Source organism: Neopelma chrysocephalum, unplaced genomic scaffold (assembly GCF_003984885.1).
Source record: "Neopelma chrysocephalum unplaced genomic scaffold, ASM398488v2 Primary Assembly neopelma1_44, whole genome shotgun sequence".
NCBI classification, from domain to species: domain Eukaryota; kingdom Metazoa; phylum Chordata; class Aves; order Passeriformes; family Pipridae; genus Neopelma; species Neopelma chrysocephalum.
In genome coordinates this window covers 7,804,633-7,820,477 of record NW_020897703.1, presented here as the reverse complement: position 1 = coordinate 7,820,477, position 15,845 = coordinate 7,804,633, and the positions used below count along the sequence as shown (strand labels likewise).

Below are 15,845 nucleotides of genomic sequence, written 5' to 3'. Positions count from 1 at the left end.
AGGATAACCCAGCTGCTCAGGGAAGTCAGATACAAACACACCACCTTTCTAAATGACTAACACCTTCAGAACTAGACTGTGAGAAAAAACAAAAAGTGGGGGGGAAGTAACATGACAAGGAAACTACATCCTTGTGCTGTATGCTGTCTGTGGTTCTTACCTTCTACGCAGATCTTCAGCCACTGCAGCTCTGCAGCTGAACAAGTAGGCTCGGAGAGATTTTAGCTGCTGTCTCAGCCGGACAACGGTTGCCAGAGGTTCAACATGCTTGTACAGCATGGGATTTTCTTGCTGGATATCAATCAATGGCTCCTCATAAACATATTCCAAGAACTCTTTGGCTTGCTTTGATACCTGAAAAATAAAGTAGTTTAGTTAGGCTTTCCTCCCAGCTCTTTTTAAGCAGATCTTCCCCTCTGTGATCTGAGTTATTCTGTGCACCTGAAAACTTACTATGTTATCAGTTACAAATGAAGACAGAGTTGAGAGAGATCCAACTCCCTCTGCTTATAGCCAGGTCAAACTTCATCAAATGCCTCAAAATTGAGTGTATGAGATAAGTGCTTACTTACCCAATGTAGAGCAATATCTGCAGCCACACACGCTTTTGCTGCAGAGTTACACAGCTTACTAGATGTTTTTCAAGTTTAAAATCCGATTACCAAGTGTCTTCCCTGTTAGTATTTTTCTGTTTGTTTGCTGTTTTCTTTTTGGCAAGAAGCAAGTTGTTGTGTTTTTTAAAATGCAGATAAATAAAAATGAATTTTGTTGGTATTACTCATTCCCGATGTTTCATCTGCAAGAAGTTTTTCTTATGCCTTTTTCATTATAGTGCCCTGTTCTATCTCCACCTGCAAAGAGCTACTGTAATCTTGATAAATTCATGGGATTTCTGTTCCACTAGAAAAAATACTCCTGTTTCTGAGGTAAGAAGACCAAATTCCCTCTCGTTCCTTATTTCTGCATTTTGTTACAGGGATTACCTTAAATGAGCTGCAAATCACTTGAAGCTGTGCTGCAGAAATACTATTGGTTCCACGATTCAATTAGTCCTCCTGGGCCTTTAAATCAGTGTTTACATTGAGTCAAGGAAGGGATGAATTAAGCTAAAAAAAGTAGAAAGGGCAAAGCACTACCCAACCACAGCCTCTTGAGATTTAGGAAGTTATTTCCCTTCTGGAGCAGTAAGGTAAGAAGTAGGTAAAAAAGCAATACACACTCTTATAAACAGCACCACTTCCAAAACCCAGCACTAGTTACTAGCTACTGACAGGGAAAGCCAGCCCCAAATGTAACCTTTTCACAATGCATAATAAATATGTAAGAAATAATGCCAAGGCCAGCCTTCCCACCAATAACTACAGAGATAACACAATGTGTAATTTTAAATACAGCAGACCATAACTCCACAGGTTTCCCAGGCCCTGAAGCTGTATTAAATATCTCACCTATTTATATGAAACATCTCACTAATTTCTTTTTTTTCTTTTTTTATTTTTCAAGTATCATGCACGTACAAGGAACTGCGCTGAGTGGAATCAGAAATAACACGGAGCAACACAAGCAACTTGGACTTTGTAGAAAAAAACTCTACAAACTCCAAATATATCAAGTTTTCTAACGCTAGCAATGTTGATACTTTATTATGTTTACTGAAGTGCATAAAAGAGACTGCATTAAACAACCTGCTTTTACAATCATTAAACCATTTGACTGCAATATCTCAGCAATCCTCTGACAACTGCTGTATCTATAGCAAATATTAGTCCTCTTCCACCAACTAGCAAATTAAGCTATGTATTCAGTGATTCCCTTGGAGGCATGTGAACGCTTGGTACAATGACTAGCACCTCAGACCAGGAGGACCTGGTGCTCAGTGATGTCTTTGTCTATCTTCTTGCTTTAAACTTCTGCTGAAGTGATGGACTCCTCATCCACCTGCCCCGCTGTCTTGGGAACTGAAGAGCAGTTACTGTCCAAGTACTACACCCACACCTGTGCACACCTGTACCCTGTGTGGGGCGTCCCTCCTGAGGCGTTAAGAATACAGAAACAAAAAGATGCCACAATTGAGGTCCCCTGAGTGACTCTGCCATACATGTGCACTATGATGACAAAGCATTACTGTGCAGCTCTGGTGCTGCATGGTCTGAATTCAGCCTTTGAGGAGAGAGCAGCAAAGCAAGGCTTTCTCTCTCCTTGCCAGTACAATGTACCCCTGGAGTTCTGATTGCAGGAAAAGTAGCTTTGCCCAGCATCACTGGCTGAGGGATAGGTGTCAGTTCACTCTGCACACCTGACACAGGCACACGTCTTGTAAAACATTAACTCACATTGGCAACCATAGCAAAGTTATAAGAAGCTGAAATGCAGTCTTAAAACGGGAAGGGTCAGGCAGTCTCAGTAATTCAGCTTGCTACCAGCCAATATTCTAGCATATGTCTAGCATACTCACAGTCCCCAGTTTTACTGGGCAGACAAGACTATCCTATTAAATCAGCCAGAAGGATCGAGAAGATGCAAAGGGCAACAGGGTTTTAGCTTTAAATGTCATACAAGGATGGATGCTAACATTTTCCAGACCTTTCCTTTCTAGAGCCTGCAAACTTACAGTTCAGAATTCAATTACCAGAAGTCAGCCTCCCTTGAAGCTGTCTGGCTCAGGGAGTTCATTTCCTGCTGTGTTTGTCTGGCATTTTGTGCAGGCTGAAAACCACCTGAACCAAACTGCAATACTTAGTGAGTTTTGTGTGCAAACAGGGAGAACAATTGGCCTAAGTAAAAGGAAGAAAGGGTGTTCACAAGATCGCCTCTTTTCTCTTCCCTTCTACCAAACACATGAAAAACACAAATATGAAAACAGTAGGGAGATGGGGAAAAAAAAGCAAACCTGGGGACTGAGCTGCTGCTTTGGTTATGGCAGAAGAAACATGCCTAACTGCCAAGTCCTTTCAAAGAGCTTCTATTGCAGCCAAGAGGATTTTTCTTTTCCTATACATGTGCTTCCAGGTGTTAAGTGTATTTGTTGTTTTTCAAGATCCTGGGTTATGGGAAGAGACAACTCTACAGATTTTTATTGTTTCTGTTCTTTCATGACGCATCTTGCCAAAAGTAGACAAGAACCTCTCAATTTCAAAACTTATTTAATTGATGTAACAGTTTACAGCTGCTGCTCAGATGTCGAGTCCATGAAATTTGAAAGAGAAACATGCCCAATTACACTGTAAAAGCTCATGTCCTACAGTACCTACTGGTGTTTGCTTTGCCAGAAACAGATAGGACAGACCCTGGAAACCGCTGTGGAGGCAGGGAAAAGGTGGCAGTGGGAAGGAGTGCAGGTTTACAAACTCTTCATTCAATTTTGCTTCCATTTGGTGGATTAACTGGCACCTTTCAGACTGTGTAAAACAGAAGCTTTTGAAGACTGAAGCCCTGTTTCAGTTCTGACCATCAAACGTGGTATGTATTTATTTCCTGCAGGACCTCTTTGGGATGTGCCACAAGTGCGGCCAGGAGCAAGTCCCTCACTGCAGAAGCTCTACTTTCAGGCATTGTTGTGCTACCTGCAAGGAGCAGGGTTATGTGTATAGGAGAAGCTCTGTTCTTTACCTTCATTTGTGATGTTGCTGCACACTGGCCAATTATGGGAGGTGAAATGCTGACAAATTAAGTGTCTTTTAAAAATAAGCCAAAAGAAAATTATTACTGTTAAGATCATCTCAAGGAAGTGAGACAAGATATCTATCTTTGTCAAATCATAGAATCATAGAAGGGGTGGGTTGGAAGGGACCTTAAAGATCATCTAGTTCCAACCCCACTGCCATGGGCAAGGGCACCTTCCACCACAACAGGTTACTCAGAGCCCCATCCAGCCTGGTCTTGAACATCTCCAGGGATGTGGAGTCCACGTCCCCTCTGGGCAACCTGTGCCAGTGCCTCATCACCCTCACAGTTAAGAGTTTCTTCCTAATATCTAATCTAAATCTACCTTCCTTCGTCTTAAGGCCAATCCCCCTTGTCTCATCACCCCTGGCTCTTTGTGAAAAGTCCTTCCCCAACTCTCTTGTAGGCCTCTTTACGTACTAGAAGGTGCTACAAGGTCTCCCTGAAGCCTTCCTTTCTCCAGGCTGAACAATCCCAACTCTCTCAGTCCGTCTTCACCGGAGAGGTGCCCTAGCCCTCAGATTATCTTTTTGGCCTCCCTGGCCTTGCTCCAATAGGTTCACACCTTTCTCGTGTTGGGGGCCAGCTCTGGAGCCGGACAACAACTGGGAGCTGGACACAGTACTCCCTCCAGGTGGGGTCTCATGATACTAAGTTCTTCCCTAGTCTTGATCCATTCTCTGCCCAGCTTCTACTTGTGCTTGGGATTGCACATTTGATCAATACACTACTAAGGAATTATGCAGTTTCATTACAACTATTAAGTACAGCAGCCAGAAGTAAGTTGAAATAAACACCAAACCTTATCTCTGAATGGGGAGAGGAGATACAGATGTGAAAGTGCAGGCAAATATATACTCTATCTCAGAAAAGCAACGCTTAATTCCCAGGGAGGTATAGCATGGATGGAAATAAAAGCACATGTATGCAGAACTGAAGAGAATGGGGAAAACCCCAAGAGAAACTACTTGTTATTTTAATGCTCTACGTGGATGGGATGGAGTTGAGGAGATACAACTAGGGATCTCAACTTAGTTGTCACACTGCCACCATGGCAGATTATATCCTCTTAACTTTCCCGCCCTGTCTTAATTTCTGTTCTAACAGTTGGGAATGCTGTAGCATTTTGACACAAAGACTGGTAAAGTGTCTGCACAGAATTTGTTTGTCTTCCCAAGCCATCTCATATCTGTTCTGTCTGTCTACAAAAAGTATTATAGTGAGATGACAGTAGCTTAAGTTTTTAATGAATGCTTAATCTTGAAAGTCCCATTTTCTTTTGTGCTTCAGCTGCCTATACAAACACCACAGGAAACAGAGCACAGAGCATAGTTTTTACCCTTCAGGTTTAGAAAAAAAACAGTTAATTTTCTTGGCAGTATTAATGACAGTTTGATGTGAGGTCTGTGCCCTACCATCTACTAGTCCCTTATCAGGGCTACCTATACTACCATGGGCTAACAAGCCTAGCCCTTGGTAAAAGCATCCAAAGAAAGAACTTTTAAATATTTATTCCTAACTTCTGGGAATGGGAGGGCTTTTTGTCTCCACACATAGCAGCTTTGTAACTCTGAAGAATCTTGCATTTCACAGTGCAAAACTGTAATTTTCCTGATGGTAGGCTCTGGCTACCTTTTAATAATCTCCCTGTCTGACAAATTTTCTTCAAGAGAGACCTGCTTTTCCTCTAATAGGGCATTTACTGGTTATTTTTTCCTTTTCAAATAGCACATAATAATAATATTTGCAGACACAAAACATCAAACAACCTCTCCTAACAGTGGCTGCTAGGTCTGAAGCTCTAGCATGGTCTGGATTCCTTATGAATTTGTTATTCTTTCAGCATATACTGCCTAAGATGGCAAAACAACACTGCTACTGTGTTTGCTGGCATAGTGCTTTGAGGTATGTAATCAGTTGCCCCTATCTAGCAATCAGCCACCGAGGCAGCAGCAAATAGCATATTACAAAAGTTTTAGAAAAGCTCTTGTGTGGCAAGTGAACAACTGCAGAATTTTCTCCTTATGTTACTTTTGTCTGTCTGGTCCAACCAAGTGCTACAGCAATGTCCTCCTAGTGTCCTCAAAATGTTCATGCCAAGAGACAGGGCACACTGCGCCCCACAAACACTGCGTTTGGGTAAGCCAGTTTCCTGTGGGCATTTCCACAATTTAGCATCCACCACTAAGCGGTGCCAATCCTTAGTCCCTGGTGCTCATGAACAGGTACTCCTCAAGGGCCCCAATAACTGCAAAGATTAGGACTAAAAGAGAGGTTGCAGTGTGCTACCTTTCCCTGTCTCTTGAACAACCAGATAAGCAATGATGAAAAAGATGCCACCAAGAAAGAGGAGCATGGCTACTCCAGTGGAGGAACACCTTAGGCCTGGCTAAGGAAACTGTGATTAAAACATCTGTCTTGTTGAGACAGTGTGACTCATTCTGACAAGAGGGACAAAGAAGACAGTATTAGCAGTCAATGCCTGTAACCTCCAGGCTGCTGAAATGTCTATGTTTCTATCTAAAGAGCAATTCAGTTCACGTGCTAGTAAACCAACCTGCAGGGAGATTACCTTGTATTTGGAAGTGTCCCAGTTATGAACCAGCCGTGCAGGGATGAGGAAGCTGTCATCCACGTGGCAGGTGCTGCAGTAATACCATCCACTGTAGCTACACACCTTGGCTTTTCCATTGGACAAACCTATGGAGCGCTGACAGCCTAGAGAAGAGAGGAGAAAAGTCTGGGTTTGTACATCGTGCCAGAGGTACACACTCAGGATAGAGTCAGAAAAGTAATTATTCCTTCATCTGAGACCCTTTTAAAATTTCATTTATTTTACCAATGAGATATTTCTCATTCCCTAAAAAATAAAGGAATAAATATCGGTATTCTTAAACTAGTGCTGAAAAAGCACACACTAACTAACTTGGGCATCTTGACAAAGAGTTCAGACAGCAGTCAAAGGATACTTACCAATTCTCAAGAAACAAAAGCACAAGACTTACTTTGAGACACTGGGCATTTGAAAGCCATGGCCATCTGAAAGCCATGCCCTGAAGCTTAGATAGAAAACAGCAGACCACAGAAGTATTATGAGTTTGCTCCAGAGAGCTCCCATTTTCCCCACAACAGAATGGGCCGGCACTGCCTGCCTGGAGGAGCGCAAGCCAGCTCCTGCTGACAGCCAGAGGGGATGCTGACTTGGCAGGTAGGATTCAGCCACACAATTAGCACAGCCAAGGCAAACCACAGTCAGACCATGAATAATAACTGTGAGCAGCAGTCACATTGAGAATGAGTAGTTCTTGACTAGCAGCAGTGACACAGCTCAGTTTCCAGCAGGGTTTTTTTTCCCGTACGATTGGATTACCCTGTGCCTTACAAGGTCTGAGGTCTGCCTGTACTTTTTTCACAGCTGGATCCCTTGCCTCTTCCCATGCCCTCTTGTGTGGAGTCCCTGGGGTAAAACAATGTATTCAAAAGCTGCTGCTTTAGTTGGAAAGAACTAATGCAGAGCTCTCCTTCACCTGACCACCTGTTTTCACAAAACACATAAAAACTGAATGTGCTTGACACCCCTGTCTTTCAATAGTGACTAAAACGAGCCAACAGGTTCAATTAATATTAGAGTGGATGGTTAAAGACAGACAGCACAGTCACATTAAACAACCTGCTCAGGAAGTGAGGCTAAAAGTGTTTGAGTAAGATAAAAGATGTCTGTGGTTGTTAACAACACCTCTTTGATACAGCACACTTTATGGTATTTTTGCTTTTCCTTCAAATCCAGTGTTCCTATATTACATTTACAGCTACAGCCACAGCTCTAGAGCTCTGCTGCAGCAAGTGCTGTATGCTCAGATGGTCTCTGCTGCAGCTGGTTAGAAATGCCGATTAGCAGAATCCTTGTACATCACTTTGATAGAAAAAGTATTAGTTAAACAGAATTTTTCAGGTAGAAGTCAACTGACGACGGCTTTTGTCAATATAACTGATTTAGTGTAATTATGTAACTTGTCCCATTGGAGGCATCTTTTCTGCCCAGTAGAAGTTACCCTGATTTGAGGAAAGATTGCAGCTCAGATACCCTGGGCATACATTGAACTCCTCCTTCCTCACATCAACCGATGTTACCGTGCCCCCTCTGCTCTAATCAAAATAATTACAATAATCTGACCAATACAATTAGCTCACTTCCTCCTCTTCCACACCCCAGAGCCATTTGGCCACTGATTCTCTGCAATACGCACTGTCAAGTGAATCAGTGTGGGACATGTCCTGTGCTCATCTCTCTCTTCCCCTTCCCTTTTTTTTTTGAAGTGAGGATACGCAGTTTCTTGAAAAAGGCAAATATATAAACAGGTCAGTTGATGAAAGGGATAGTTATGTTAAATGTCTCCTCCTTTACCCTTCATAAGACCAGAGCATAAGTATAAACATGTATCTTAAGTGGCATAACTCAACACACATAATGCAAACATGTGATCTCAGTTAATAATCAAACAGAAAACACAAACATTATTAAAGTAAACTATTATCATTGTAGAAATACTTTTTTGTATGGTAAATATTAGCAGCACTTTTTGCAAAGCACTATTTTAGGGCAGAAAGAATGCAGGTATCACTTTTATAAGGGTAAAGTAAATTCAAGTAATTCAGCAGCGTGTTACTTAAAAAAAAGATGACCTATGACTGTGGCTTGGGATCAGAACTTAGAAGCCAACAACTTCATCTTTTCCTCAGTGCAAAACATGCATTTTCCTATTTTTTCTGTCATGTTCTTTTCTTTTTTTTTAAAAAAAAAGCAGTTTCCTCAGTGGTCAGTTAAAAGAGTTTCCACGCAGTCCTGCTCCACTATGCTGTTACGAAGTCAGCTGGCACACCTGTTAGTAAGCCCAGTATCAGTACTACGTAGTACATATAGAACTATTTTTTTTCATGTTTTTAAATGCATTTATACATAGAGGTGACGAGACATGAAATACCAGCCCTGTTTGTCTGACTCGACACTCATCTGACTAGTAGCCCTGGAAGATGCTTGCAGAAGATATTCAAGCTGTTGCTAAGGAGTCCATGTTTTTTAAAGCACAGAGGTAAATCTTGCCCCTCTGTAAAGGAAACATTCCCCTTTCCCAAACTAAATGGGAACAAGCCCTCAGAGAGGGTGTTTGTGTTAGCAATATCTCAGTACAGCATGTTCTTCTGCGTCAGCCTTGCTAAAAGAAGTGAAGGGTTTGAATCTTTCTCCTTCCGAGCTGCCTCTGAATTTCCTATCACCAAAAAACACTGAAGCATCTGCCTGTATATATCAAATAGCTCCAACCTGAGCTTTCCTTACATACAGCCATTACCTCACCTTGGATGAAACAGAGACTACTAAATGACATGTATTTTCTAGCTCAGTGTGTTTGGATCAGCTAGGAAGTACTAGTGGTAAAGCTGTGTCTGAATGCAAATGAGATCTCCCAACTCAGTGTCATTGAAACCTATATAAACATTCCCCACTAGCCAACACTTACTTGTCTGGGTATGAGGATGGATTTTACCTATCACTGTGCACCCTCTGAGACTCCACAAGCTGATAGTTTGTCTCAATGCCCTAACTCCTATGTGTTAGACTGAAGGCAAGAATAAACTAAAGTTCAATTTGAATTGCCAACATCCTAAACTAAAATAATTGCAGTTGAGAAGTCACCATTTTAAGGCCTAATTTCTTGCAGTCTCTTAGAGCCAGCAACTCATTCCACTCCACGGAGAGAGTTTTCTCAGGAGAGGAATGACAAAACACAGAAGTGCTGGGGGCGAGGGGGGCTTTCTCTCCTCCTCCCTATGTCCAGCCCATAAGAACTTAAAGAAGGTCTCTGGGGTAGGAGGGTCTTAGCAAGCAATCTGGGATGCCCTTCATCTTCAGGAAGGGTAGTTCTGTGAAGAGGACAAAGTGGAAGAAATTCTTACCTAAGCAGCACACATTGCTTTCTCCCTCGCTACAGCCCTTTCCTGAGCCCACATTTGTTTCCTTGCTCCTCAGAAACACAATTTTTACACAGAGTGTTTCTCATTCCTCTTCATACCCTCAAGAAATCATATTCTGGAAAGCTACATACAGTTGTATGGTTGGGGATTTTTTAGATGAGAATGTGGCACTGGCACCCATCTTACATTTTCCCCTACCTTACAAGCTTTGCTATTTGAAAATCACCATCTTTTCCATTCCTATCTGTTGTGATTCATAATGATGGCTATTTCTACAACCCTTTCAAATCAAGTTATCAAAGCACTGATTTTCTTTGAAGTTATGCAGTTCAAAGTGATGTAGTGTGACAAACATATTTCTGTGGCATAGACCACTTACAGTACTTTGTTTTTTTAAGATGGAAAAAAACAGAGCAAGAATGAGAGAAAAGGAAGAGGAAGAAGGAATATCTAGTGGCTTATTGCCCTTGGGAATCCTGCATCTGGACATTCAGGTACATAAACTGCCATCATGTTTACCAGAAGCAAAGCTAGTACTGATTCCTGGCTTTAAACTCTTGAGCACCTCTCCCAACAGGATAATCAGAAGTAGCTGATCATCTCAGAGATCAGTAACACAATTCAACAAATAGCTTAGGGTTGGGAAGGGACCATGTTTATAGAGAAAACACTTATTTGCCTACATAACTAAAGAAAGCACCTTCTACAGGATGGGGGAGAAAAAAGCAGCACAGCTTTCACCCAGCATCTCTCACCTATTCCTAATGCTCACACAGAATATTGTCTACATAACACCTGTACAAAGGTCTGGCAAACCCTGAGTCTAATGCAAAGAGAATACCACAATATTTACTGGTACCCAAAATCATCCCTACATAAAGGATGTTATAGAGCAAGCTACAGAGGGAAGAAGTGTAGTTTTTGGTATATTGTTAGCAAAGTGAGGGAAGGAGTAATCCCAAACCTTTTATCACAGAAAATACAACAAAACAGCCTTGGAATCAAGGAAAGAAAATAGGGGTTAGGAAAAATAACAGCAAGAAAGTGCTGTTGGACACAGATGAACCTCTCTCAACAACATGTCTGTGAGCAGAGCAGGAGTATTAATATCAAGAGGCTCATGTCCAAGTGAGAAGACTTCAGGAAGAAAGTAGTACAGAAGATGAGGTTAAAAAGTTATAACAGGACTCTCTCCTTGACTTAAGGTGGTGGTCTATTATGGAGGAGGAATCCAAGACACTTGAATGTAATTCCTCTTCTGTGAAGCACAGGAAACAATTTCTGCCACTTTCAGGGTGTTGCATATTCTTGTGGTCAGAAGACACACACAATCACTCTTTAAATCCAGATACCTTTTTCTTTAATCTTTTAGTAAGTAAAGACTGCAGTAGCTCCACAATGAAACTGAGAAACTGCAAGATCAAATTAGAATCAAGTACACAACTGTTTTCCTTATTCAATAAAGTTCCTTGCTCGGTATCAGGAAAAAAGCAAGTCCCTTGTGATTGTGCGCTATAATTAAATCTGTGACAGATTAGCTTAGAAGCTAATTCATTTAGAAACAACATACAATATGAAGAAAAGAAAATGACCCACAGACTTCAAAAGGCTTTCAGCTTGATAAAGGCATAAAGCAGACCAAGCAGAAGGAGCATAGCAACAAATTTTCAGTGTTAGATCAGACATACAACATTGCTCTATCTGCTCAGCACAAACAGAAAGTGAGAATTATTTCTGTTGCTTGCCTTGTGTTTCTGTGCATCTATTCCAATTCACTCCACCATGGGAAAACTCAGATTCCCAAGGAAGACACACTAACAAGCCAGTTTAGTTCTCCCTCATGTCTACGCAGGTTTGAATTTTCATTACCCTTTGTCCTTTTTCCACCATTACTTTCTTTCTAAAGCAATTTTATTTCTAAAGAAATAACTAAAAACTTATAAACCTCCAAGCAATGTCTGACACTTTACTCCACTTGCCTATATTTTTTTGTGAGCTTCTTACAAACTTTAAAAGACAACAAAAATTGAACAGATACAAGTCGGAAATTTTTCCATGTTGAAACCATGTGGGTTTGACCCTATCAAGTTATAATTACATAAGCAACATATAAAACCCATATTATTAGTAATGTACAAATCCCACTTTAATTGTAAACCAGATCAGCTTCTCCAGAAATAAGGAAGGGTTCACTAGTCTGCAACTCTCGGACTCATTTTTTTTAAAAAATTGACTCCAAAGGATGGACCAACCATTCCAAGTCAGTGAAACTTTGACTACGAGCTGTAGCTCAGAACTAAGCACTAAAATAACAGACCTCCCGACTTCATTAGTGCCATTTGAAGATACAGTGCACAGCCCTGTCTTTCCTGTCTTACATATTCCAGCTCAGTTGACTTCACATACCCAGCATAGGTTTGGTGGCTACAGGCTCTAGTCTTCACTGGGGAGACTGGCCACTGACCCATCCCACCCTGCTGGAGATGTCCCACAGGCACACTGCCTCAGAGCACCTCTACAAGGCAGATGAGATTAATCATTCCCCAGGCACCCAAGCTTTCTTCCAATCAGCAAAGACTGGATTAGTGTAGACATCCAATATTTAGACGGCTGGGGGCAGGTGAAGTAAACAACACCCTTTACATCAGTCATGCTGAACACACAGAGCTGTGACTTTTGCTAAGAAGATGAACAATCAAGAAAAAAAAAATCACTGTTGGAAACAAGGTGATAGCACATTTGTGTGCGTACACAACATTCTGCATGTCTGTATTATCCTTTCTAGAAGATAGCATACAAGCATGCTGCAGGTTACACAGCTAAATTCTGCCTTCCCAATAAAACAGAAGTTAAGCCTGCAAATGTAACACCAAAAAAACCCACTAAAAGTTAAAGTGTAAGTTTGCACTTCACATATATAATTCAAGAACAACATCTCATCAATAAATGAGGACTAAAAATCCTAGCTGTGTGTCACATGGCAGCAACAAAATTATACATTTGGACACTAGCTTCTTATTTGATTGTATTTCTCCAATTGAATTTCACCAGGATTTTACTTATACCATTAGTGTCAAATTCTGAGAAAGGTCAAAATTACATTCTTCCCAGAGAACTTGCTCTGAGGAAATTACAAACAGCTATGAAGACATGCTTCACACATAGTTAAAGTTTGTGACTCTTTTAACACATGGCCAGTTTACATTCTCCTGTTGCATGCTTCCAAATCCTTTCTCCGCATTCCCAGGACAACAGCAGAGGAAGAATACCATACACCTCAAGCTAATTTGGTATTCTTTCCCCCATGCCCTTATAGGATCATTCTCTGCAGTATCTGGTGCTTTGCTGAGATTCTGAAGTGCTGCCTGACAGAAGTTAATGGGAGCTACCATGGAATGACTTATTGGCAGGATTCAGTAATTCACCAGCTCTTTAGTCAGAAATGGGAACTGAACACACTCTCTGGGCCAGCTCTTGAAGTCTGCTTGCCAGCTAGGAGTAAGGAGATAATGTGACCATAATTAATAATGGTTATTCCCATTCCTACAGTTGATTACACTCATGCTTGATTCTATATACTGAGAAGGTAGACCAGAGAACAGAGCAAAGTGCAGGCCAGCCTTTTGTGTGATCAGATCCTCAGCTGTGGCCAGGTCATTTAGCAAAAGGAGTCTCTACCTAACTCAGTATTCATTTCTGCTCCACAGTTAGTTTGAAGGCCACTTACCCCTGCACCACTCACTCATTTACCTGGTTTGCCAGGTTTCATTTATTTGATACAGCACTAACATACCTAGAAACAGCAGCTCTGTTTCTGTTTGAATACACAACTGGTTTTGTATCCCCTTTTAACACAAGGAACAACTGCACAGGAAGTATGGTTATGCATTTTTGCCGATGCTATTTTGGCTGAATTTCTTGGTCACTTGTCACTACCACAGCACTACCTTGGGCACATGAACTATTCAGATTTACACAACACACATATGTGTCAGAGACTACAAACATTGGAGAAGGCCAGACAGAGAACCTAAACCCTTCCCACCAGTTACACTCTGGATGGTTCTGCAATTTCTTTTACACTGTCCCTGATTCGATCCACAGGTAATAGTTTTGCCAATAATACACTGCTTTGGCACGTGACAGAAGGGGGAGAGCCCTGCCAACACACAAACAAATGTCCTACTTCTACAGTAGTGGACCCTCAAGCAGACATTTTCCTTCTGTATGTGTCCCTCAAGGCAGCACATCTGCATGGATGCTCTGATGCCAAGCAAATGCACGGTGCACATTCCAGGGTTTTTCCCAGAGCAGCATGTTTTTTTCTGCTCAGTTGGTTCTGGCTACCAAAGAATGAGTTTAGAAATACCACTGTTAGCAGTGGAAGTTATACTTCTGAATTAATTGAAACAGGGCCTGAAAGTCACATACAAGACTGGAAGACTGTGGTCTAAAGTGAAGATACTTAAACAATAAAACTTTTACAGTGCAAAACACATTCTTAAGGGATTTCACAGAGTCTCAAATACAGGGAAGGCAAAAAGCTGCTGAAGCCTTGGAACAAAGAGATCAATTGAAATGAAACCAAGCACAAAACAAATACAGCACTTAGAAAAGGCACCATCCTAAAAGCCCTGGACAGGTGAGAACAATTGTTATTTCGGACTGAAAATGTGACAACAGTGCTGACAGCCTTCCAAAGGATCTTATGGTATTTTATTATTGTGATAAGATTCTAAGATTTGTCCCCTAGTATTTTTATTTCAGTGACATGTTACAAATAAGGGGGTGTGATGACAGTTCACAAAGTATTTCCTAAATTCAAGGATGTTTCTCAACTATCTATATTTGAGAAGTTTCAACTATATGGCTTTTGGAGAAGTTGAACAAAGTCAATATTGCACCTGGCTATTTTGGCTATTTTTTTTTAAATCACACTTGCTGTCTTTGCAAGCTACTAGAAAAATACTTTATTTTCATTGAAGGGAAAAAAAAAATTTACTTTTACTGCAGTGGGGGCTGGTTTCAAAATAATGACATGAGCTAGAGCAGAGGCTGCATGAGCTGAGCATGTTGCACTGGACTGTCCCCTAACCACACACACTATCACAGCACTAGATGCAGAATGACTCCTGGAAAAACAACAGCTTTCCACCTGCTGCTCCATTTGACAGGGCTGCAAGCTCAGGAAGTAGCCCATTTACTAACCTTGGCTTCTCTGCACCTAGTGTTCAGCTCAGCCAGGCAAGTCAGTGGAGCTCTAATAGCAGTATTTATCCTTTTGGCAACTGCAGACATGGAGAAAGCAGGGAGGAAGACAGAAGGCACCCCAGAAGAGGAGCAAGGAAAACGACACAGACAAATGAAAGGGTGCAGAGCACATTTTGCAGAAGGCAGAAATTCCCATATCCATTAGGACTTGCTGTCTAAGTAAAAAGAGCTCCTGGAAGACACAACTGACTTCTCTGGAAAAACTGTTTGTTTTAATAAAGGACAGGGAGAAAAAAAAAAAAAAGGTGAAACAAGAGAGACATCTAAAGAACAAGAGCTATGTAAAAACAGGAGGCAAAGGGCAGAGGCCATTTGTCTTCTCCATCTATGAAAAGTGAAGGCACATGACAAAGAAATAGAGACCTCCAAGAGAGTTCCTCCAGGAGAAATGCCTACCTTTCCCCAGAAGCCCATAGATGGCCTAACAGGAAGACAGGACAGCCACCGAAGTACTCACAAGCAGCTAGTGCTGTCTACAAGATGCTGCATGTGCCAAAGACATGCTTTCATGGAAGCTTCCTGATCCCAAATTTAGGATAACAGTTCAGGGATTTCTCTTAATCCAGGTGAAATAAAGATATCAAAAATAATAAATTCCCCACCCAACAAATCATCCTAACAGGATGCACCTCTCATTTCCTACACAACAAACAAATCATAAAACCTGATATTTACGAGTTTGGACTTGCAAGCAACTTTCGCTTCACATCCCTTTGAAGATGAGGGGTAGGTCCCCTCAAAGTCTCACCTGAGCAGATCAATGCTCTCAGCTGCTGCTCTTGCTCAGAGTCCCAAACACTTCCCACAGGAATGCTGCTGTACTCCAGCATCAGGGCAAGATCAAGCCCGCAGTTATATGAACATGCAAAGGACAAAGGACGCTGCCATTGAAGTGCCAAAAGTTAACTTGCACATTCCAAAACGTATTGCTGTTCCAAGCC

The 15,845-nt window shown here is 41.5% G+C and overlaps 1 protein-coding gene across 4 annotated transcripts in view; it reads right to left on the bottom strand.

Annotated features, from left to right (window-relative positions):
* The window catches only part of PLEKHM3 (pleckstrin homology domain containing M3), a 93,781-nt gene that overhangs the window by 47,066 nt on the left and 30,870 nt on the right, over window positions 1–15,845 (bottom strand). For all 4 annotated transcript variants that reach the window (XM_027678286.1, XM_027678287.1, XM_027678288.1 and 1 more), the window contains 2 exons: window positions 6,236–6,381; window positions 161–354 (listed from right to left, as the gene is read on the bottom strand). In XM_027678286.1, coding sequence (XP_027534087.1) covers window positions 161–354; window positions 6,236–6,381 — 340 coding nt within the window. The remainder of the gene's footprint in view (window positions 1–160; window positions 355–6,235; window positions 6,382–15,845) is intronic.